The sequence below is a fragment of the Portunus trituberculatus genome, chromosome 31 (assembly GCF_017591435.1).
Source record: "Portunus trituberculatus isolate SZX2019 chromosome 31, ASM1759143v1, whole genome shotgun sequence".
Taxonomy (NCBI): Eukaryota; Metazoa; Arthropoda; class Malacostraca; order Decapoda; family Portunidae; genus Portunus; species Portunus trituberculatus.
The window spans coordinates 8,989,146-9,011,777 of NC_059285.1; the positions used below are offsets into that span (position 1 = coordinate 8,989,146).

Sequence of the window (22,632 nt, forward strand, 5' to 3'; positions counted from 1 at the left end):
AAAATCTCATAGATGTATTTGTAAGATTGGAAGCTTGTTCCTCGCTTGTCTACAGAGATATGCAAAACTCTTCCTCCCTTAAGAAAGACATGCATTTTTTCACTTATGAGTAGTTCATCCATTTCACAAATTAAGTTAATTTTATCTACAGATAAAGCTGTTTCTTGAACTATCACATTTTAAAGTAATTGTTTTGATTATTAAGGAATATGATTTTATAATGTATATATCATGTCCAGCAATGAAGTTAAGTATATGTCTCAAACATTGAATACTCCTGGATGAGGGTGGTCTATCTTGTACTTTATATGTATATGAACTGTGTAAACTTGATGACCAATTGACATGACATGTTAGTAGATGTCTTGTCTGTGTGAAGAAAATGTAAGGATGGCTCAATGTCACAAATCCTCAGTCAGACTCATCCTTACAGGAAAATGAGATGAGTGCTGACCAGCAGGCATTCCAAGTAGCCATGAGTGCAGTGCAGGAGGCTGAGGAGGAAGTTGTGGATCTGCATGGCCAGTATTTTGCCCACCGTGATAAAATGGACAAGATGCTTATACCATTATATCAGATGACCAATGAAGTGGATTATGATGTAGATGGTGAGCAACTACTTTTCTACATATCTCTGTTTATCATATCCACCCACTTTCTTTTTATTGTCACCCAGTTCAGCATCTCATCTTTCTTGCCCTTCCTCCCATTATTATACTTTCAGGTTTCCTTTTTATTTATAGTCATTGAATTTTTTCATACCACAAATGTCATAAGGTTAGACAGCTCTCCAGGTGCTGATCCAAAGTATCTTGATCCTCCCTTCAACTTTTCTTGGTTAACTTCTTCAACATTCACAACCTTAAATATAATGGACAATCCATTGAGCAACACCGCTTTTCATCACTGAAACACAGATGTCAAAGGCAGCGACAATAATGATTTTTCTGTTTCCCATATCTCTATCCTCACTTTCAGTAAAAACCTGGTTATAACATATGTATGCCCAACAACCTAATTTGTTCTCGTGGTCACACTCTTGAGTTTTCAGAATCTTATAATACTATCTGGCTTCAGCCTCAAACTAACTCAAATTAAGTTCATCCAAAGAGGGTGTATATGAAAATTTGCCTTACTGTTTGTAGAGCAAATTTCCGGATACCACTATTTGGAACTGTTTTTACTCTCCCTCTAACAGTTGGGAGTAGAAAAGATCCTCCTTTGAGACTGGGAAGTTGAAAGGCCTACTTAGCAAAATGTTACTATGTCCTATCAGACATCTAATAGCATCATTCAGAGCAATCTCTATTCCTTGTGAAGTCAGTATTTCTGGTAACAAGTGTTATTCTGTGGGTGTTCATATGCATGTTGATTGGCTGAGACACTCTACCATGTCATGCTTGACCAAAATGAGCCTTTCAAGTTAATTAAAGATTAACTTATAGTTGCAAACATGTTCTTTATCTTTAAATGCTGTGGCACATGGCCACTTTTGGACAAGAAGGCCCTTGTTTATTGAAAACTAAAAACTGCAGCTTCTTGTACAGCTTTCACTAGGTTCTTTTCTGATCAGTTTGGATGAACTAGACACTGATAGCAATGGCTTCTCCCAACAGCTTATGCTCAGCAGCTGGAGGATGTGGTCCTGGAAAATCTGGAATGGTGGAACCAGTTAAGGGACCACGTGGTGAAGCTGCGACACCAGTTGGAGGAGGAGGAAAAGTTGTCTCGTCAGCAACACGTGTGAATGCATTACAAAGATTGTGTCGCCTACATACATACATGCATACATACATACATACATACATACACATTCTGGCTTCATTCCCGTCACACACACACACACACACACACACACACACACACACACACACACACACACACACACACACACACACACACACACACACACACACACACTCTTTCGTGACAGTTACAATTCTTCTAGAACTGTACCCGTCATCTTGAGAGGAGATTCCAGTTAGTACAGAAGATTCTTGGTCTCCATGTGCTTTCCTGCATTTTTACTTCCCATTTTGTGTCAAGGAAGTGAAAAACAATAGTTTTGATTCCCATACACTGTTATGATACATTTCATATGTTCATGAGGTTTTGTCTAAGCAAAAAACTTACTTATTTATTTTCTTTCCTACTTTTCAAGAGTCATAGTATAAGATTTTTTTAATTATATATATATATATATATATATATATATATATATATATATATATATATATATATATATATATATATATATGTGTGTGTTTCTTTTTATGGATTCTTATATTTCACTGAATTATCAAGTGAGATTTATTGATGTCATTTTGAGTTGGATACAATGTTATTCAGTCTACAACATAATATTTTTGGATTCACGAGTTGAAAATTTTGCAGTACTGAAAATTTGCCTGATTTTCTTCCTCATATATATCAATAAATACATTCTGATAAGTTTAAAGCTCACAGACTTTCCTTTTCTAAAGTTGTGTAGGCAAAAAATGTGGAATTGAATCAGAGGTGCTCTCACTCCTTGTTGTCCGTGGCTTTACTACATTTTAGATATCATTTTATTCTTTGGACATATGCTCTTATCTTTTAGTTATTGTGAACCTTTTCTTACTATTATCTAATGAATAAGGTTCAACTATTTCTTCAAGGAAGATGTGCTGGCTATTAATCATACCAATGAAAAGATAGGTGTCTCCCTATAGAAACATAACTCCTCTGTGTTATGTGTTTTTCTTGATAGGTGAAATGTCCTTCTTCTTCAAACTAGTTTTTTCAAAAGAACACTATCATAAGAGATACTTGAGTGAAGCTTCTAAGCATCTTTTATACAGAATAAAAAATATTTTATACTCATTGGAATATGTCAGGATGAACATTTGAAAAGTCGGAATGAGAGATTTTAAATTGTGGAATCATAAAGCCATGCTACAAGACAAAATTTTCTTAAGACATGTTATTGGTTTGTTTCTTAATATTCATTTATTTTTTTATTTGCAATTATTGAAAAAAGTAAACTGGAATCTAATCTTGAGAATTTTTAACTTTGATCTTATTGTTTTCATGAATTGATAAGAAAGGAAGTAGCAACTGCAGCACCATCATCAAGAGCTTTGGAAAATGCTTATCTTTATCCTTTATAAGCTAAAACTACTACCATCACCCTTAGAAACATTTAGACATGGGAAGTGTACACCAATGGCTGTGATCACTGCCCTACTACACATCAGGGCAAATTTATTGTATACTTGGTATATAGCTACTCTAGGATTGTAAGATCTTGTTTGGTACATTTTGATAAGCTAGATTAGGACATTTAATATACCTTATAAGTAATGATTTATCATCCTCATAGGCTTAGTGATGAAAATAAATGTTATTGTTTTATTTATGTTCATTATTCTTTAAACTATGTATCTTAACAGATGAGTTGTCATAGCATGTGTTCCTTTTGGGAAAATTGCTGATCTTGAAAGCTATTTAGTGGTGTACTCTTGCCAGTTTCCAGGTTATTGTGACTAAAGGTGGAAAATGTAATATTTAAAGCTTATTGTGGTACTAATATATGATCCACTCCATTGGTATAGTACTGTGATAGTCAATCACACAGTCATGGGGATGGGGAGGAGCAAAACACAAACACACACACACACACACTATACAGATATTTGGGTTGTGAGAGAGGATGTAGATCTTGGTAATGAGTAGTGTGATAGGTAATACAGCAGATGTAGCTTTTTATTTATTTTATTTTTTTATTTATTATTATTATTATAATTTTTTTATTTATTATTATTTTTTTTTTCCAGTTAAGTTGCAGGGTTCTCCTCTTCTCATTCTTACCAGTCAAGTCCATCTAAAGATTCCTGCCAAATACTCGGGAAATAATGAGGTTATCTAAACTTGTGTTGCAGGATAATTTATATGATCATTTATGTCTTGTGTGGTGAATGGAAGTATGTTGAGTGGTGTGAATGATTGTGTAAAGATAATCTAGGTATGGAAGTGTTCAGATACACAAGTGTATAGACTGGCATCATTTTATAAGTAATATGTGGATTTTGTTTTGGAATGTATGACATAATGGCATCCTATTCCATTATGTGTGTTTGAGATAAGCAAAGCAATTGCCTTTACCTGAAAGGCATGTTTGTGGAAGTTCATGTACCTAGTCGCTTTTTTTTTTTTTTTTTTTTTTTTTTTTTTCCCAGTCAGGTAGGATGTTACACATCTCCACAGGCTTTTCCAGCAAGAACCAAATTGTATTCATCTAAGGAAGCTGCCAAGTCTTGTCCAATCCCAGTGTGTCAGCATTGGGCCAACACTTGTGGTGTGTTCTGACCTGCAGTAACCAGTCCAGTTTACTGCAGGGGTCAGTAGGCTCATTGTGATATTTATGAGTAATATTAATAATTCTCGAATACATTAGGTCCTCAAGAATGTGCTGTATTTTGTATTTATTAATAGATAAGAGATCTAGCTTTAGGAATGATACATGAAGTGCTCCACATGTAATATTTTGTGGTCCATGAAATACTGTAACCAAGATCAATGCAAACATAACTTAGTTATTTTGTAGTTATCTTATGGATTACAAAATATGGTTCTAACAAAATTACTGCAGTTTTTTTGTGGTTATATAGCATATATTGAAGATACAAGACCATCCTTGATTATTCCAAGTGCAGGTATTAGGTTTGCAAGCTTGTTCATACTACAAGCAATTTTCCATGACTCGGTAAACTTTGGATGCGAAAGTAGCTCAGGTTGCTACATAATATTCCTTGTGCTTTAAAACATTTTCAATGATGAAACAACACATTTAAGTATACTTCACAGGTAAACAAGGTAAACAAAAATAATTATTTTAAGATTATATACATCCTGAGGTTTCTGTCCATTGTAGTCAGAAGGTGGCAGATTGTAATTGTTGCATATGGTGGTGTTCAATGTCAGACTAACATTCCATATTTTATGAGAGCAGAATAGCATATGCCTGTGAAATTCTGTCAGTCTGTTAGTATCAGTTCACCAGCAAGATATGTGTCTGGCTTGGTGGAATAGTGTTGTTCCTTTCATAGTCTAAATGCTAGTATCAAATAACAACCATAATCAAATCAGTAAAGATTTGTTAAGGTGAGGGGGAGGTGCTCCCATTGAGCCATGTCGTGAACAAATTGGTCTGATCACTTTAGTTAATGTTATGCTCTGTATCAGAGCTCCAGGGGCTCTGTTGAGGCAGCACCCACTGCTCTGTACATATTAATATTCTGTAAAAAGTGGATTAAAACATACTTCAATGCATCTATCAATCCTATAAAAAAACCATTCTTGTGGAAACGCATCATCTCACAATTTTGTGTTGTCTGCAAGTATTGCTTCTTTAATACTCTGGTGTGCTTCACTTTTTTTTATTTATTATTATTATTATTATTATTATTATTATTATTATTGATGTATGTTAACGTTTTTTTTTTCCTTATTGCTAGCGCATATCAGTGGTGATTCTAAAGCATTAGTAATGTGCAGGTTTTTATTCCCTTGATTTTTATCCAGTTTTTAACAGCAAAGAGAATGTAATCATCCAACATATGAGTCCTGCTTTTTTTACTTTTTGGTTTTACTTGCCTTCTTATATACTTTAGAAACTTAATTTAGAGGACACAGTATAGTAACCTGTAATTGTTGAATGTTGCAGATTCTGATGTTCTCTTTTTAAAACTAATAAAAGCACAAAGTGATCCATATTGGGTGTCTGTTCCTTATGGCTATGGATGCTCTGTATGCAGCTGTGTGCTATGAAACCATCAGCCTCCTGCATGAACATGATTACATACAGCAAAGAAAGTCCTTGCAAACTTGAGTTTTACTTTCTAGAAATTGAAGTATGCTTTTCATTCAGAATAATGATTAATTCAGTGAATAGGTTTGTAGTGACTGAATATTTGGCAAACTGGGTTGTTCATCCTTGGTGGTAATTCAAGTCTTGATAGGTTCCTGTCCAGTCTTTTGTCGTATGCTTTCTATAATTACTTGTCTTCAAAATTGACTACCTGTTTCTTAATACCAACCTAATAGCCTTTTGTTCCTGCAACCTCTACCAAACTGGCAACCATTAACTTTGCAGGATTCTTCCTTTCTTGAGATATGTTACTGTGCTGTTCTAATATGAGCAGTGCTTGCTCATTTTTTGCCTTCTGGCAGAGTTAACCCCACCACCAGGAGATCTGATGTGTTTTAGGTGTTAACAAGTCCACTGGTCAAGAAACTAGATTTTCAGCACTATGCTTCAGAGATTTCTGTCAGCTGGGATCAGGCTGGCCTTCTCAGTTCAATACATGGCATCAGCTCCCCCTGGGCTCTTTCTCAACTTCACCCCTTGGGTTTGACTGAGAACTCAATCAAGCTCTCACAGCCAGAGAAGCAACTCTTCATTCCTAGCCTTACTCTGGTCCATAAAGTTCATAGGGGTGACAGGCCATACAACAACCTTTCCCTCTATCTTTCATCAGCAGACTCAGACCTAGTTTGTTGCTCAATAAATGTAGATTATAACAACAGGGCCTTCATTCAGATCACTATAAAGGAATTGTGATTGCCACCTCTTCCCTTGGACCTCCCCTGTTATTCATGAGCTGTACTTTTCACTGGGATTCCTGAAAGTTCTTAGGGACAGTATTTAGAAGAGACAGCTGGTACTAGGGACACCACAAACAATGCGTTGTTGCCTCTGGCCTTCCTTACCACCATGCTCTATAATATCTGCCATTTTCTCAAAACATGATATGCAGAGAAAGTTCACCACCAGGGAACTCAAGCCTGTAAACACATTCATGTTCAAATGCATGCACTTAGCAAGATCAGAGAAGTTGGCATGAAATTAGCATAAGATAGCAAGACATGAAACAAGAGGCTGCCAGAGGAGAGTAGTTGATAAGACTAAAAGCTTTTGATTCCACCGTCTCAAAAAAATAGTGAATCCCTGGAAAATTAAGTTTGCAGTTTGGAGAGAGATAAGCTAGCAGAGGCAACTTGGAATGTCAAACTACATAGAGACAAGATGCTAAATATCCAGTTTATATATAGTATGTAAAACTAAGGACAGACAAGACCAAGGAGAGAGACTGGAATGTCATTGAAGAAGAGGGGATACTTGTCTGGAAGGTTGTGTCAAGCTAATAAATGGAAAAACTGAGTTTTTGAGGTGTTGAACAATAAGTTAGGTTTGCCACAATCAGAAATTTTGGGTCAGAAGTCAGGTGTTCTGTGATTTCCTTTCCTGTGTGAACTTCGTTTACTTCCTGAAGGGTTTGTTGTCTGAAAAAGATGGGGAAAAGCGTGAGATGGTATCACCCAAGATGTATTAGACTTAGTCTAATACATCTTGGTATCACCAGCATAGGAGTGGATAGGACAAGGAAGTTTGGTTTAGAAGATCAAAGTTGAATAACTGGAAGAGAATGGATGCCCTGAGGAACACCATTGTTAATGTTTTTCTTGTATTTTATCTTAGTAATAGCTAATAATGATAATAGAAATAACTATGATATTGATGATGATAATTATAACTAATAATCATAATAATAATAATGATATAAATAATAACTATAAAGATATCTTTGTTGTTATGAATCCTGAGGAACACCACTGTTAATGATTTTCTTGTATTTTGTATTGATAATAGCTAATAATGATGATAACAATAGAAATAATAATAATAATGTTGACAGTAATAATAACAATGATTAATAATAATAGTAATAATAACAAAAATAGGCATAAATAACTAAAGATATTATCATTGTTGCTATTATTATGATTATTATTATTATTGTTGTTGTTATTATTATTATTATTATCATTATTATTATTATTATCATCATCATCATCAGGCCTATGACACGTCAAAGCCAGTTTAACTATCCAATGAAAAAAAATATATATATATATATATATATATATATATATATATATATATATATATATATATATATATATATATATATATATATATATATATATATATATATATGAATTAAATGACAGATGTCACTTGTTAGAATTATATATAGAAAAACTACTACTTCAAGTAGCGAGCTGACTGTACAGTACATGGTCAGTGTTCCTCTCTTAAATATATTAATGATGAGAAAAGCAACAATAATGACGTAATAACAATAATAATAATTAAAGGAAGAAAATTAATTACAGAAGCGATGTGAACACTATATTTTTTTGTTGTCTTTGGCCAGTTTACATTAAAAAGAAATAATGATAATAACAAAATAAATAAATTAAAGAAAAAAGCCGCCATTCCGCAGCCCGCAGCGACAATTCTCCACTACTGCATGTCTGCCCGCCTCGGCGCTCTCCCGCCAGACCGCCATTGTCAGTCGCGCACTGCCACGCTGTCGAATTACTTTTCATCGGAGACGCCTGCTAGATTACGGTGAGCTTCATTTTGTGATTGATTGATTGATACACTTATTGTTGAATTAATAAATGATTACAACAAAGGAGGAGGATGGGCTTTGCCACTCACCACCTGGGCAAAGACTTAAGGTTAAAGTATCAAAAATTAAACACTGGACAGTATACACAACAAGAATACAAGTATTTCAATAAATAAATACAGATATTGCACACCTTATTGCCTAAACATCCTACAGTCTGAGGGCAAACTGGGGATATTCCCTAAGTATATCTCTGAGAGTGGCTGAGTCTAAGAGATGGTCAATGAGGCTGTACAAGTCATGCTGACCTTGTGGCCTAAATTTAGCAATGTGAGGACATTCCATGATATAGTGACGCAGAGTGTGCCCCCTTGGTGCAGCACACACCATACAGCACACACCAGGAAAAGCACTGACCTCCCATAAGTATTTGTAGCCTAATCTGGGCCTCATTGCCACCCTGTCATGTGATGCAGTATGTCTCCCGTAGGTGTAAGCACAGCTGTGGGAGACACGTGCATAGTGAAGACTAGTGCTACTGCCCTTATGGCGGCAAATCTCCAACTGACCACTAATGCTACTTTGTACAAAGTCTTTAATGCTACTCTTAACATAACCAAGAGTGTGCTCAGTGCCAGGGTCCACTGTGTCATCTTGTAGGGCGCACTGAGCAAGGTGGTCTGCTTTTTCATTTAACGGGATACCCACATGAGAGGGTATCCAGATGAAATGGACCGTGGCACCGGCACCTTCTAGGGCGTGGATGAGATCAAGACACTTAATAACTAGATCACAGTTCATGGGGGAGGTGGATTGAAGGGCATACAATGCAGCCTGACTGTCAATAAAGAAATATACACTCTTATGGAGAGGTGCCACAATGTGGAGCGCCTCCAGTATAGCATACAGTTCTGCTCTAGTGGAAGACATGGGTGCAGGGAGCTGCCTGGAAACCTCAGTGTCAGTGTAGAGATTGGTAGGGATGTAGTCACGGATGAAGAGCCCACATCCAGAGCTGCTGCCATTGACTGACCCATCACAATAATCATGAATAGCCTGAACGTGTGGGTACTTGGACAATTTAGTCATGAACATGTCTTGCAGCACATGAGGGAGCCAGTCCCTCTTGGGCTGATGCAGAGAGTGAATATCAACACTGACACGGTGAGGGTTCCAGGCGGGTTGCAGCGGTGACATAACGTTAATACAAGCCTCGGCAACACCTACACTTGTCAGTACTCCCAAGATCTTCCTGAGGTATGGTATTGTAGGAGTGCAAGGATCACGATACAGGGGGGTCAGTGATCCCTTTAGAGCAGGGGTTCTCAACCTTTTTATCGTTATGAACCCCCTGAGTTATAAGACCATCTACCAGTACCCCCAGTATTATCACATGGGACATGGAACTCAATATGCAATGGTACTGCAAAGGGTTTTATTAGATCAACCATCTAAGTACCCCTGGAAATCTTAAGAACCCGCTGGGGTTTCGCGCTGTCAGGATGGCCACTGTCCATGAGCTGACATCATTAGGTCTCTATGACGCTGAAGACGTCTATGCAGAACGGTTTGGTTGGCAATAGACAATCTCATATCAGACTTTGATTTTCTAAGTTTTGAAAATAATCTCATTTACGGGGCTTCATAGGTTCATGGTGTCTTGTAGTCTACTTACTAACCTAGAAGGAAAGAAAATATCATACTAACTTCGAGTTATCAATTGAGGAAGAAGTAATCTTTGTCCCAGGAATAGAGCAAGATAAAAAACACAATGCATAGTTATAACCTAACTCTACTATTATAGCTTTTTTTTTTTGTCGTAGATACATGTTTAGAAATACTTTACCTATCTTGATATCTCCTTATGTGACAAAAGAATATCCAAAAATATACGATATGCAGTTGACCATCTTTTCTGTGAAATATTACGATATCTGTTGAATCTGGCAACTTCAACGGGAGTTTGGGTCCTCTCCTAGTGTTTCCTTATGATTGAAACATTGATATTTACACGTCATTGTGATCAGGGAAATAAAGAAAACTAAGTTTGCTTTTTTCTAAGAGCATGAAATAGAAAAATTTATGTTTACAAGTGGCAGTTTATGTATAAGACACGCAAACCTGTGTGCACTCATCCACTCTATCCAGAAGCTTAACTAATTTTCAAAAGTTCCCCAATAGCTACACAACTACCATTGGTCTACTGTTTCTATCCAGTTACCTACAAACACGTACACATTCACGGCAGCAACATGCAAAGTACACTAAATACTCCGGAGCAAAGCTGCCTCACCTTGTTTCATTAATCAGCTAACTCTTGCACACTTTCACACCAAAGCTATTTTTCATTTACCATCGACGATTTTATATTCGAATCAAAATTAAAACGACGATTGAGAACTTTCGGCCTAAAGATGTTTGAGGGCCGTGACGGCCTTGGGCGCCGCACGGGGGAAGGAGGTGGCCGTCGGGTCCGGCCTGGGGCCCAAGGCAGGAACTGGCTGCAGGTCCTGCTTTTCCTTGGTGGCCTCAAGCTTCACTACTAGTCGTCCACTTGCAGCGCATCACACTAGGCAAGGGTCGCCATAAGCAAGAGATCAATGTCTACCACTCACCGGATGGTACCGTGAGGGGCCCTAAAGGGTGATAAGGGCTCCTTGCATAGAATATGATGGTGAGTGGTGTGTACGGGACCTCTGCTTATAATGACACCGGGCTGAACAACTCGCCATGAACGAGGGCACGCTGTGCGCCATGAGCCAGGCACTGACAGTACCAGTGGTCCTTTACGTTAGGTTTAGGTTAGGTTAGGTTAGGTTAGGTTAGGTTAGGTTAGGTTAGGTAAAAGGACTCACTTCATGACAGCGTTTGGGGAGTGGTGTGGCGGGTCATTGCTCATGGCGACCCGTGTGAGGCATTGCAAGGTTGCATCGTCACTGCTCTCATAACCACGGGACTGGGGTTGACCCTTTCTGGGTAAAAGTTTCGTCCCAGTACCTGTGTAGGTAATAATACTTTGGATCGTTTCGCCATCGCCATCGCCGCACCGTTAGCCTCGATAAACGGATCGTTATCCTCAACAAACACATCTGTACCGTGGACACTGGAATCGCAACCTGTCGTGGAATCCCATTGTTAACGTGGACTCATTTTCCTTCGCGGCTTCAAGCTCACTGATTGTTGTCAACTTGCAGCGCCTCACACTAGGCAAGGCGTCGCCTTAAGCAGGGTGCCGTGTCTACCGTCCATCAGATGATGCCGTGAGGGGCCTTTAAGGGTGATAAGGGCTCCTTGCATAGAGTCTGGTGGTAAGTTGTGTGTACGGGACCTCTGCTTATAATGACATCGGGCTGAACAACTCGCCATGAACGAGGGCACGCTGTGCGCCATGAGCCAGGCACTGACCGTACCAGTGGTCCTTTACGGGGTGAAAAGGACTCACTGACAGTGTGTGGGGAGTGAGTGTGGCGGGTCATGCTCATGGCTACCCGTGTGAGGCGCAGTAAGGTGGCAGCGTTACTTTCCTCGCACTCACGGGTCTGGGGTGAACCCTTACGGGGTGAAAGGGTTCGCCCCAGTACCTGTGTAGGCAAGTGAACTTCAATTGCGTCGCAGTGAGGTGGCAGTGCCACTCTCCTCGCACCTAAGGGTGTGGGGTGGACCCTGAAGGGTGAAAGGGTTCGTCCCAGTACCTGTGTAGGCAAGTGGACTTCAATTGCAGCGCAGGAAGGTGGCAGCGTCACTTTACTCGCACTCAAGGGTGTTGGGTGGATCCTTACGGGGTGAAAGGGTTCGTCCCAGTACCTGTGTAGGCAAGTGGACTTCAATATTGTGTCTTGAAATCGCATCGTGAGGACTGGAACCGCATCGACATCGTGGAAACCCGCATCGTTCCCGTGGAAACTGGAATTGCATCTTGATCGTGGAAACTCGCATTATTATCTTGGAAACTGGAAGGGCATCTTTATCATGGAAAGGCATCGTCATTTTGGAAACTTGCATCGCTATCGAGGAAACTGGAATGCCATTGTTATCTTGGAAACTCGGAGCGCTATCGAGGAATCTGGAATCAAATCTTATCGTACACACTGTTATCGTGGAAGCTCTCGTGATCGTCGTTCGTTTCGTTATCTCTGAATTACTTAATTAGTCTTGGTATTATTATTAGCCTCCGTAATAATAGAGATGTTGGTCATTTTATCTTATCCTTTTACTGTATTTTTTCAGGGTACAGTTTAGTGTTCTTCAACCTTTTCTAAATTCGTGCACCTTTTCGAGAAGCAAGGAGGACTATAAAAGAAATGCATCAATATTCGTAATTTTCCCTACTTTAAGACTGAAAATCGATAGATAACATTATTGAATATCTACCTGAAGCTACAGTTTTTCGGTCCTAAACAGTAGAGCGAAATGTACTATAACAAAATGCCACATCTCAAACACATTAGGCCCGTGTTCCGTCGGAGTGTAATATATTACTATTGTGAATAAATCGTAATACTTTGATTAATATCAATAGGAGAGGACCCAAACTGTCACAATTTCAGTGTTCGCAGGTTGGTTTAATTCAGGAGAGAGTCAGTATCGTCTCGCGGTACAGAGTAATCGTCTCTAAACACTGTATTACGATGTATCTATTGATTTGCCAGGGTTTTACTCCTTCCAGTATTTTTCTGTTCTTATTCTACCATGGTATTTCTTTATAGTTACTTGAGTTTATACGACTGACATCATAATATAGAGCAAAACATAATTGTCTGGTGTACCAAGATCTTTCATTTCTAGAGACTTAAAGACAGCACGGAACCTTAACACACATTTCACCTCGCTTCTGCACAGGTTAATTCTTCTTCTTCTCAACCTTTTTAATGTGATGTACCCCTCGAAGTCTTTCAGTATTGATCACGTACCCCTTACCCACAATGCAGCGTCAGGAAGGGTAACAATAAATGCATGGTTTATTGACTTAGTTTATTAAGTTTAAATTGTGTTATATATGTGGAGCAGACACAATTTTTAATTAATATTAGTATGTTTCTATGAGGTAGTGTCGATAGGAACTGGTACCTCACAGGGAGACACTATATGTGACTAACATGCAATGCATTTACCAAAAAGGAACTATATCAGACAATTTTCGATCATTATGGCAGTGAACTAGTGTTGCTTGCAGCTAGTTGCAACTTGTAACTAGTAACAGTGATAAATATGTCACTGTGTGTGTGAATAACACTTAAAATAATAAATCACAACAAATATTAAAGGTTTGCAAGGTTATGTGGCAACTGTAATCCAAGAGAGCTTTCTCTCAAGTGATATAACTCCAAGAGTTTCCTTCTTAACGTTGTTAACGTGTCCTGGTTCTAGTGAAGGACACATTGTATAATACAAACAAATTTGCTGCCATTCAAAACTGAAGCATTTTGAGAAACCTGCCACGTACCCCCAAAATTCCTCTCACGTACCCCTGGGGGTACGCGTACCCCAGGTTGAGAACCCCTGCTTTAGAGAGTCAGAGCCCGTGCATAGCATCCGACTAATTGTGCGACAAGTCATTTCCTGTAGTCTACACATAATACTCAGCAGGTGCAGTTCAGCTCTGAGGACTTCAATCCGTGCAGTCCTGGGACATCCCAAGATTATCCGCATGGCTTCATTTTTGTACAAGCTCTAGGGGACGGAGTTGGATGGCACTAAACTGTATTAAAACAGGGGCGGCATAATCAATAAAGGACCATATGACAGATATATAAAACATTCTTAGGACTGGAATGCCAGCCTCCAGGCTCGTTTTGGCTAGCAGCCGAAGTGGTGCTAGCCATGGCAGACAGAGGTCTCGAACATAGTGGACGGCTTGAAGAGACTTCCTGAAGCTCATCTGAACACCCAGGTACTTGTGTATATGAACTCTAGGGATGGGAATGTTGTTTACAGTGGGCAGTCGAGAGACCTTCCCTTTAGGTTGAAATTTTGTTTTACATTCATTAATCACTAGCCCCATTTGGACACACACGCTGCCAGTTGTGACAAAGCTAACTGGAGAATTCTGGGTGTGGGGCATTGGAGGAGTATGTCATCAGCATAGATGAGGACCTGGGTGCCCTGCGGAAAGGAACAGCGCGCAATTTTGTCCATTAAAACATTAAAAAGCATTGTACTAAGGACTCCACCCTGTGGTGTTCCAAGCTCAAAGACTTCCTCAGAGGAGGCTGCACCTTGAAACCAAACCTGTGCTGTTCTATTGTACAAATAGTCTCTGATCCATCCTAATAATCTACCTTTGACACCTTTGAGAACGAGTTCCTCCATAATAACATCTTTGTTGGTCCTGTTGAAGGCACCCTTGAGATCAACGAAAGCTCTGCAGGTAGCATCCTTATTTATAAGACACTCAACAAAACAATGACTTGTAGAGTGACCTTTTAGGAAGCCATGTACATTGCCAGAGAGTACCTGGCCCACCTTGTATATAATTCTGTTCAATATTACCCATTCCATCATCTTACACAGACAGCTGGTGAGAGAAATAGGGCAAAAGGTGCCATCACCTTTGGGGATTGGGATGACGATGGCTGTTTTCCAAGAGTGGGGAAGCTTGCCTGCAGTGAAAGACATGTTAAATAAATCCAAGATAGGGTTGTCTACCTTTACCTCCAGGAGAGCATTGAGGATATCATAGGTGATGCCATCCTTGCCAAGTGCTGTTGACTTGCCCAACTTGACTGCCAAGAGGAGTTCGTCATGCATGATAGGCACACAGGTGTCATCCAGCAGAGGAACACTGTGGCAAAGCAACTCCATCCTTCGTGGTCTTTGCTGATCGAGCGCCTCCTGGTGTTCCACAGGAAGGCCAAAGAAGGATGAGGCTTCCTTCCACTGCAAGACGAGTTCTCGTGCCCTGCCTGCAGAATCAGGGTCACACACCTGCCGTCTGGACTTGCCCTGGACGCTGTTGACATGGTGCCACACCTCCCAGAGGAACTGGGTCTTGTGCACCTTGTCCAGGAAGGAGACCCAGTACTTCTTCCTTTCCTGCTGCTGCAGATCCGTGAGGTGTCGAGCCACGGTAACCATGGCATCCTGTGACTCTGTGTCTGCTGGGTTGAGCTGCCAACGTCTCTGGTAGGCAGCGAGTGTCTGTTGGCAGTTCAGAATGACAGGGTCAGTAGCATAAGTTCAGCGGCATGGAGCATGAGCCTTTGCTGGAGCCCTTGGAGTTGCAATGAATCCCTCGATGGTGTGCAGGAGTCCGTCGTACAGTGCCTCTGTATCAGCAAAGGAGCCCTTCACTGCAGCATACCATGCCACCACATGGACGACGAGGTCCGTCATCCTGGATGGTGGCACCGTCAAGCACTTCCTGGGCACTGCCGGGGCAGACTGCACCAGGAGGGTTGTCTCCAGGGCGAAGTGCGCTCAGCAATGACCTGACAAGATAAGTTTCGGCAGTATATGTTGGCATATTGACAAGGGCTACATAATCAAGTCTGCCTCCTTGAACATGTGTGGGTGTGTGGTCCCCAGTAAGTACAGCTGTATCTGTGGTGTCAAGGAAAGCCTTCCAGCGCACACCATTGGCATTGGTGGTGAGGTGGCTTCCTAATTCCTTATGCCTCGCATTAAGGTCACCCATGATAACACTCTGCGCTTCAAGAACATATTCTGGAAAATTTGCAATATTTAAGGCACCAGCATGAATGTACATGTTTACAAAGTAAATAATTTCACCCACAGTGTGCAAGCAAATAGTAATGAATTCAATACCCTCAGTGACCCCCATTTCCATAAAGTTAACTTGAATCCCATGTTTAATGTAAGTGGCCATCCCCCGACTACTGCCATCACCACAACTGAGGGTGTGGGAGGCATAACCCCTCAGCTCAGGCACCCTTGGCCCTACCTCCTGTAAGGCAATAATGTCAGGCTTATGGAGAGGGACATGAGAGTGTAAGTCAGTGAAACGGGCATGTAGACCATTGACATTCCATGTTAGGGTGCGGAAAGTCTTATTGTTCATCGCGATGGTGTTGCATCTGTGTCTTCAGGCCGTCCACTTCCTGTGTCAGGCAAGACATCTGCTCCATCAGCATCTGCATGGCTGCCATCAGATGTTCCTGGTCTGGCTCGGGGCTGGCAGTCTTCAGATGTCCCTGGTCTGGCTCGGGGCTGGCAGTCTTCAGGTGGCCCTGGTCTGGCTTGGGGCTGGCAGTCCGGGCTGGGATTGGGCTGAAGCACCGCTTCTTCTTTCGGCTGACCAATGTCCATTCACCTGCATTATCCTCCTCACAGTCTGCCACAGGTCACTTGCTTTCTGAAGCAGGGGGGAGCAGGGCCATCCCTGAGGGGCTCCGGGGCTGTCGTGTGGCTCCCTTGACTGGCTTGGCAGGGGTATCCATCCTCGGTGTGGGTGCAGCAGCAGTTGCACATTGCCCTGCAGCATTGTCCTTTTTCTTGGGTGGGTCGCACAGGCTATGCTGACACACGGCACTCTCTCCTTGGCCCTGTTGAGCACCACTGGCTAGGGATGGGGTTGGGGCCACAGTGGCGGTCCCACTGCATACTGTGTGCTGCTGGTTCTTGAAGGCAGCAAACTCGGTACTAAGACCAGAGACTGTTGCAGTCAGGTTGTCCACTTTGGCGCCTAGTGCACTCACCACCGCCATTAGCTGCTGGGTAGCGTCGGTGGCAGGCAGTTCCTGAGTGTTGCCTGCCTGGGGCACTGTAGCAGTGTGCTGCGGCAAAGGTGGGAACACGGCAGGTGTGGTTGAAGTGCCAGTGGTGGGGCAGGAAGGCTGGGACAAGGGAGGGGCAGCGGCCGAGAAGGAGGGCTTCGTTGCCCAGGCGTTGGTCTGGGGAGGTGGAGCCTGGCGGAACACAAGCCTGGGCCGACTCACCTCATCCGTGGCAGGCTCCCTTTGGGGCCGAGGCCTGACAGTGCAGAGGGTGGAGTGGACGTTGTGGTCATCCCCACAATTGCAGCAGCGAGGAGGGATTTTGGTGCCCTCCTTGATCTTATCCAGGCACTGTGCTGACTTATGGGAACCAGCACAGTACTTTTGTGTTATGTTTAATGCCACTTATTTATGTACTGGCTAGGAGAGTGTTAATAAGGCAAAAAGCTGATGTTTTAAAATAAAGAAAGGTCTCGGTGAAGTACACTATGTATATTCTCAATGTTAAGAAGATTGATTGATTGATAAATATATTGCTGCATTAATTATGAAATACAACAAAGGAAGAGGATGGACCTTGCCACCCACCCCCTGGACAAAGACATAAAAGTAGAGAATAAAAAAAGTACAAAAATATATAGTATACATTAAATAAATATAAGGAAATAAATAAATACAAATATTGCACACCTTATTGCATAGACATCCTACATATAATGACGCAGAGTGTAATTCATCTCGGTCGTCTGCTGGTCACCCAACCAGTCTTCCCCATTACGGAGCGAGCTTAGAGCTCATAGAATGATCTTCGGGTAGGACTGAGACCACAACACACACTCCACACACCGGGAAAGCAAGGCTACAACCCCTCGTGTTACATCTCGTACCTATTTTACTGCTAGGTGAACAGGGGCCACACATTAAGAGGCTTGCTCATTTGCCTCGCCGCTTCCCGGGACACAAATCCGGCCCTCTCGATTGTGAGTCGAGCGTGCTAACCATTACACTACGCGGTGTGTGTCCCCTTCGTGCAGCACACACCAGAAGAAGCACTGACCTCCCAAAAGTACTTATAGCCTAACTTGAGCCTTATTGCCACCCTGATGTGTGATGCAGTGTGTCTCCCATTGGTTTAAGCACAGCTCAAGAGATACGTGCATAGTGAAGACTAGTGCTACTGCCCCTATGGCAAAAAAGCTCCAACTGATCACTAATGCTACTATGTACAAAGTCCTTAATGCTACTCTTAACATAACTTAGAGTGTACTCAGTGCCAAGGTCAACTGTGTCATCTTGAAGGGCACATTGAGCAAGGCGGTCTGCCTTTTCGTTTAGCGGAATAACCACATGAGAGGGTATCCAGATGAAATGGACCATGGCACCAGTACCTTCTAGGGTATGGATGAGATCAAGACACTTATTAACTAGGTCACAGTCCATTGGGGGAGGTAGACTGAAGAGCATACAATGCAGCCTGACTGTCAACAAAGAAATAAAATATTCTTATGGAAGGGTGCTGCAATATGGAGTGGCTCCAGAACAGCATACAGTTCTACCCTAGTGGAAGACGTGTGCAGGGAGCCGCCTGAAAACCTCACTGTCAATGTAGTGACTGGCAGAGATGTAGTCATAGATGAACAGCCCACATTCAGACCTGCTGCCATTGACTGACCCATCTCAATAAACATGAATAGCCTGAACATGGGGGTACTTGGACAATTTGGTCATGAACATGTCTTGCAGCACATGAGGGATCCAGTCCCTCTTGGGCTGATACAGTGAGTGAATATCAACACTGACACGGTGAGGGTTCCAGGCAGGTTGGAGCAGAAACATAACTACGTTAATGTAGGCCTCGGCTGCATCTACACTTGTTAGTACTCCCAATAGCTTCCGGAGGTATGGGGTTGTAGGAGTCCGAGGATCATGATACAGGGGATCTGTGATCCCTTTAGAGAGTCGAAGCCCATTCATATCATTAGACCAACAGTGCGACAAGTAATTTCATGTATTCTAGACATGATACTCAGCAGGTTCAGTTCAGCTCTGAGGACCTCAATTCATGTAGTCTTGGGGCATCTCCAAATTATCCTCATGGCATCATTCTGAACAGGCTCCAGGGGAGGGAGGTGGGTGGCACTAAACTGTATTAGAACAGGGGCAACATAATCAATGAGGGACCGTAAGACATATATATAGAACATACTTGGGACTGAAATGCCAGCTCCCAGGTCCCTGTTTGTTAACAGCCAAAGTGGTGCTAGCCGTGGCAGACAAAGGTCACAAACGTAGTGGACAGCTTGGAGAGACTTCCTGAAGCTGATCTGAACACCCAGGTACAATGCTTACTCCAATTTTGCGAGAAATGGGGCGGCATTGTGAGTCGCAAATTTGGAAATCGCAAAATTGGAAGTATTATTCCTATGGGAAAAATTGAATATGGTCCATGGTCGCCTAATTTTTCAATATTTTCCTAATATTTTGCCCATATTTATATCACATATATATTGAGCCAGGTATCTTTCCATATGAATGATCACAGTGTTTGTACAATGGCTACGAGAATAAAAAAAAATCTCTCCACCATAGGTTTTTACAGCTTTTTCAATTTTCTCACTGTTTTTAAACACCATTCTCAGAGTTGATTCTCCCACACCAAACTCTCTGGAAATATCACAGTTCCTTTTTCCATCTCTTTTCATCTTAATTATCTTCATCTTCTGCTCCAAAGTTAGCCTAATGTTTTTCTTGGTTGGTGGCGCCATGTCGCACAAAGTTGAGCACAAGGATTCCTCCAAATTTGCAGAGAGAACTCTGTGGAGGTGTACGTAAACAAATGGAAGGCGGGAGGGAGCGGGGCAGTGTTGCCAGATGAGCTTCATTGAATTACCGCCAGATTTTTATGAAAACTAGCCAAAAAACACCAAACTATGATAAATATAATATAATTATGATAATAATATAGTATAATATGATAAATATGAATAAATTAATAAAATATTGCCTATATAATACAGTAATATATAATTTGTGGGAACGCTCTCTCTCCCGCCACCACTCGCAATACTGGGAGAAAGGAGAAAGATGGGGAAATTTAAAAAATGGCAATTTTTGGTCCTTGGTCGCAAAATTGGCGTATCGCAAAATTGGAGTAAGCACTGTACTTGTGTATATGAACTCTATGGGCTGGAACATTATTTACAGTGGGCAGTCGAGAAACCTTCCCTTTAGCTTGAAATTTTGTTTTACATTCATTAATCACAAGTTGCATCTGGACACACAATGCTGACAAAGCTAACTGGAGAATCCTGGGTGGGGGACATTGAAGGAGTATGTCATCAGCATAGATGAGGACCAGGGTGCCCTGCGGGAAGGAATATCATGCAATTTTATCCATTAAAACATTGGAAAGCATTGGACTAAGGGCATTCTCAATATATATTTGTTCTGGTGTGCTTTAGATAAAAAGTACCGAGAAGTGTCAAATACTGGTAAAGGGAATGGTAAGATACTAGAGGGGCAAGAAAAGAGACTGGTGAGGAACTGGGAATGGTAAAGTTAGAAATAGGAATGTGGTATGTACTACATGTATGTGGCCATCGAGTTGTTGGTCACACCACATGTTCAGGTGTTTTTATGGGTACACCTTACAGCTAAAATCTAAGTTAATATCACATAAGAATGTTGTTTCACCTTGTTTGTATCCATGGTTCATCAGATGAGTTACTGTGTTGGTTCATGGGTGAACATGGCAACATGCTGCAAGAAACTATCAGCAGGGCCACATGCCTGTGTGAAACTTAACTACCTGGTTCCACCTATCATCCCCATGCTCCATGTCATGCAGTGGCATGTTAGACCACTTTCTTTTGCGTCAGTAATTAATATCTTTAGAATTTTGGCCAGTACCAAGACAACACGTATCTTGTAGACAGAATGCAATCACATGCTCCTGCCACCCCTCAACTGCTCTTAATGTCCTAGTAGACTATTAATCCCTAAGTGCGGGAACAATGGGGACACTTGATTCTCTCCGATCTCTCTCCCAGCTGTTATTTTAGTCACCAATTTCTCATTTCTGCCCTGAAGAATTGATTAGATTGTGACCATCATGTTTTCATGATTGTTTGCAGATTATGCTTTCCTGGAAGAGGGAATTGTGTGGGTCCAGAGAGATAGACGGAGACCAACAGAGATTCAGTGAAAAGCTTAGAGACCGGGAGAGACTGAATGGAGAGCTTGACCGGGAAAGACTCAGTGAAGAGCTTGACCAGGAAAGACCCAATGAAGAGCTTGACCGAGAAAGACTCAATGAAGAGCTTGACTGGGAAAGACCCAGTGAAGAGCTTGACCGGGAAAGACCTAATGAAGAGCTTGAATTCAATAAGGTAGACACCCTCATGATGCAGATCACCAGATTAAGCCGTGCTATGGCTGAAGCCAATGAGAGTTGCCGTTGTAAGTTCCTTGAGAGTTGTGGTATATCACTACATAGCTAATAAATTTGACCCCCAATGCTGTTAAAGGCTACATCAATTATATATCCATTACAAACATTAGGACAGCTGCCTAAGTGTCTGTCATATCATCAATATCAGCATCATTTTCACTTGTTCATTTACTCTGATCCTTGTAATGAGGGTATCTAATCTTCAAAATCCTTATTTTTTGGTAATTCAACCATAAGCCTGAATTACCAGCTTAGTAAAAGTAATTTACCAACACCTCAATCTGATATGTCACCATCAGTTTCATGGTTTAAGTGATTCTCTAATTCAGTAATATTTATATGGCAGAGCAGCCTCTTTACACAAAATTAGTAAATTCTTTACAAAAGAACTGCCATCTGCTCCTCATTCAGTAACAGACAACTGTGAATGATTTCATAGCAGGTAATTTTTTTTCTCAATTTTGTATTCTTTGAATTTGCTTGAGGATATATGAAAAGTTTATATTACTTATACATTAAGAGAACTAAAACTTGAACTTCAAATTTCAGATTTTGAGGAACTTATATCCAAGAAAGATAAGGTTGCAGCTGAACTAGAAGCAGAATTAAAAACTTACTCTACACTCAACATTTCAAAGAATCAACATTTACTTACTAAGGCAAAGTGAGTACATTTGTATTTTCACAATGACATTACATTTGCTTTAGGTTGTGTATTTACCCCTAACGCCATGTCTTCATATGGCATGAAATCTATAATGAATAGTTTCATAGCTTATAGGATAGAAGCTCCTTTTCTGTTCTGTTTCTCTATCCTCATTTTTAATCCAAAGATGTATGTTGCATCTGTGTGTATAATGACTTCACCTGGCTTGGTGCCAGGAAAAGACAAAGAAGCAAAATTGTCAGAGATATTTTTGGATGGGTGCCACAGAAGTCAATAGAGGAGTTAGATCTTGAATGATTTTGACACTTTCTATTAGATAACAGAATTTTTGGCTAATTGGAAAACAGACGTAATTTTGGGAAGAAATCTAAAGCATGTTTGATT

At 41.0% G+C, this 22,632-nt stretch overlaps 3 protein-coding genes across 12 annotated transcripts in view; 2 read left to right on the forward strand and 1 right to left on the reverse strand.

Annotated features, from left to right (window-relative positions):
* LOC123511201 (kinesin-like protein KIF2A) overlaps positions 1 to 2,192 on the forward strand; it is an 80,613-nt gene extending 78,421 nt beyond the window's left edge. For 6 of the 10 annotated variants that reach the window (XM_045266874.1, XM_045266871.1, XM_045266876.1 and 3 more), the window contains 2 exons: positions 434 to 608; positions 1,617 to 2,191. In XM_045266874.1, coding sequence (XP_045122809.1) covers positions 434 to 608; positions 1,617 to 1,747 — 306 coding nt within the window. In that variant the 3' untranslated portion in view covers positions 1,748 to 2,191. Of the gene's footprint in view, positions 1 to 433; positions 609 to 1,616 lie in introns of all 10 variants that reach the window. The other 4 variants (XM_045266875.1, XM_045266877.1, XM_045266881.1 and 1 more) reach the window with 2 other exon arrangements.
* Positions 2,193 to 8,231: 6,039 nt separating this feature from the next.
* LOC123511204 (mucin-17-like) overlaps positions 8,232 to 22,632 on the forward strand; it is a 94,667-nt gene continuing 80,266 nt past the window's right edge. The window contains exons 1-3 of the mRNA XM_045266882.1: positions 8,232 to 8,455; positions 21,265 to 21,589; positions 22,131 to 22,245. Of these exons, the coding sequence (XP_045122817.1) occupies positions 21,268 to 21,589; positions 22,131 to 22,245 (437 nt within the window). The 5' untranslated portion in view covers positions 8,232 to 8,455; positions 21,265 to 21,267. The remainder of the gene's footprint in view (positions 8,456 to 21,264; positions 21,590 to 22,130; positions 22,246 to 22,632) is intronic.
* LOC123511623 (mucin-7-like) lies at positions 16,760 to 18,571 on the reverse strand. Its single transcript, XM_045267654.1, has 3 exons — positions 18,388 to 18,571; positions 17,720 to 17,722; positions 16,760 to 17,487 (listed from the first exon to the last, which is right to left on the reverse strand). Exons 1-3 carry the CDS (start codon positions 18,569 to 18,571, stop codon positions 16,760 to 16,762), a joined length of 915 nt encoding a protein of 304 aa, XP_045123589.1.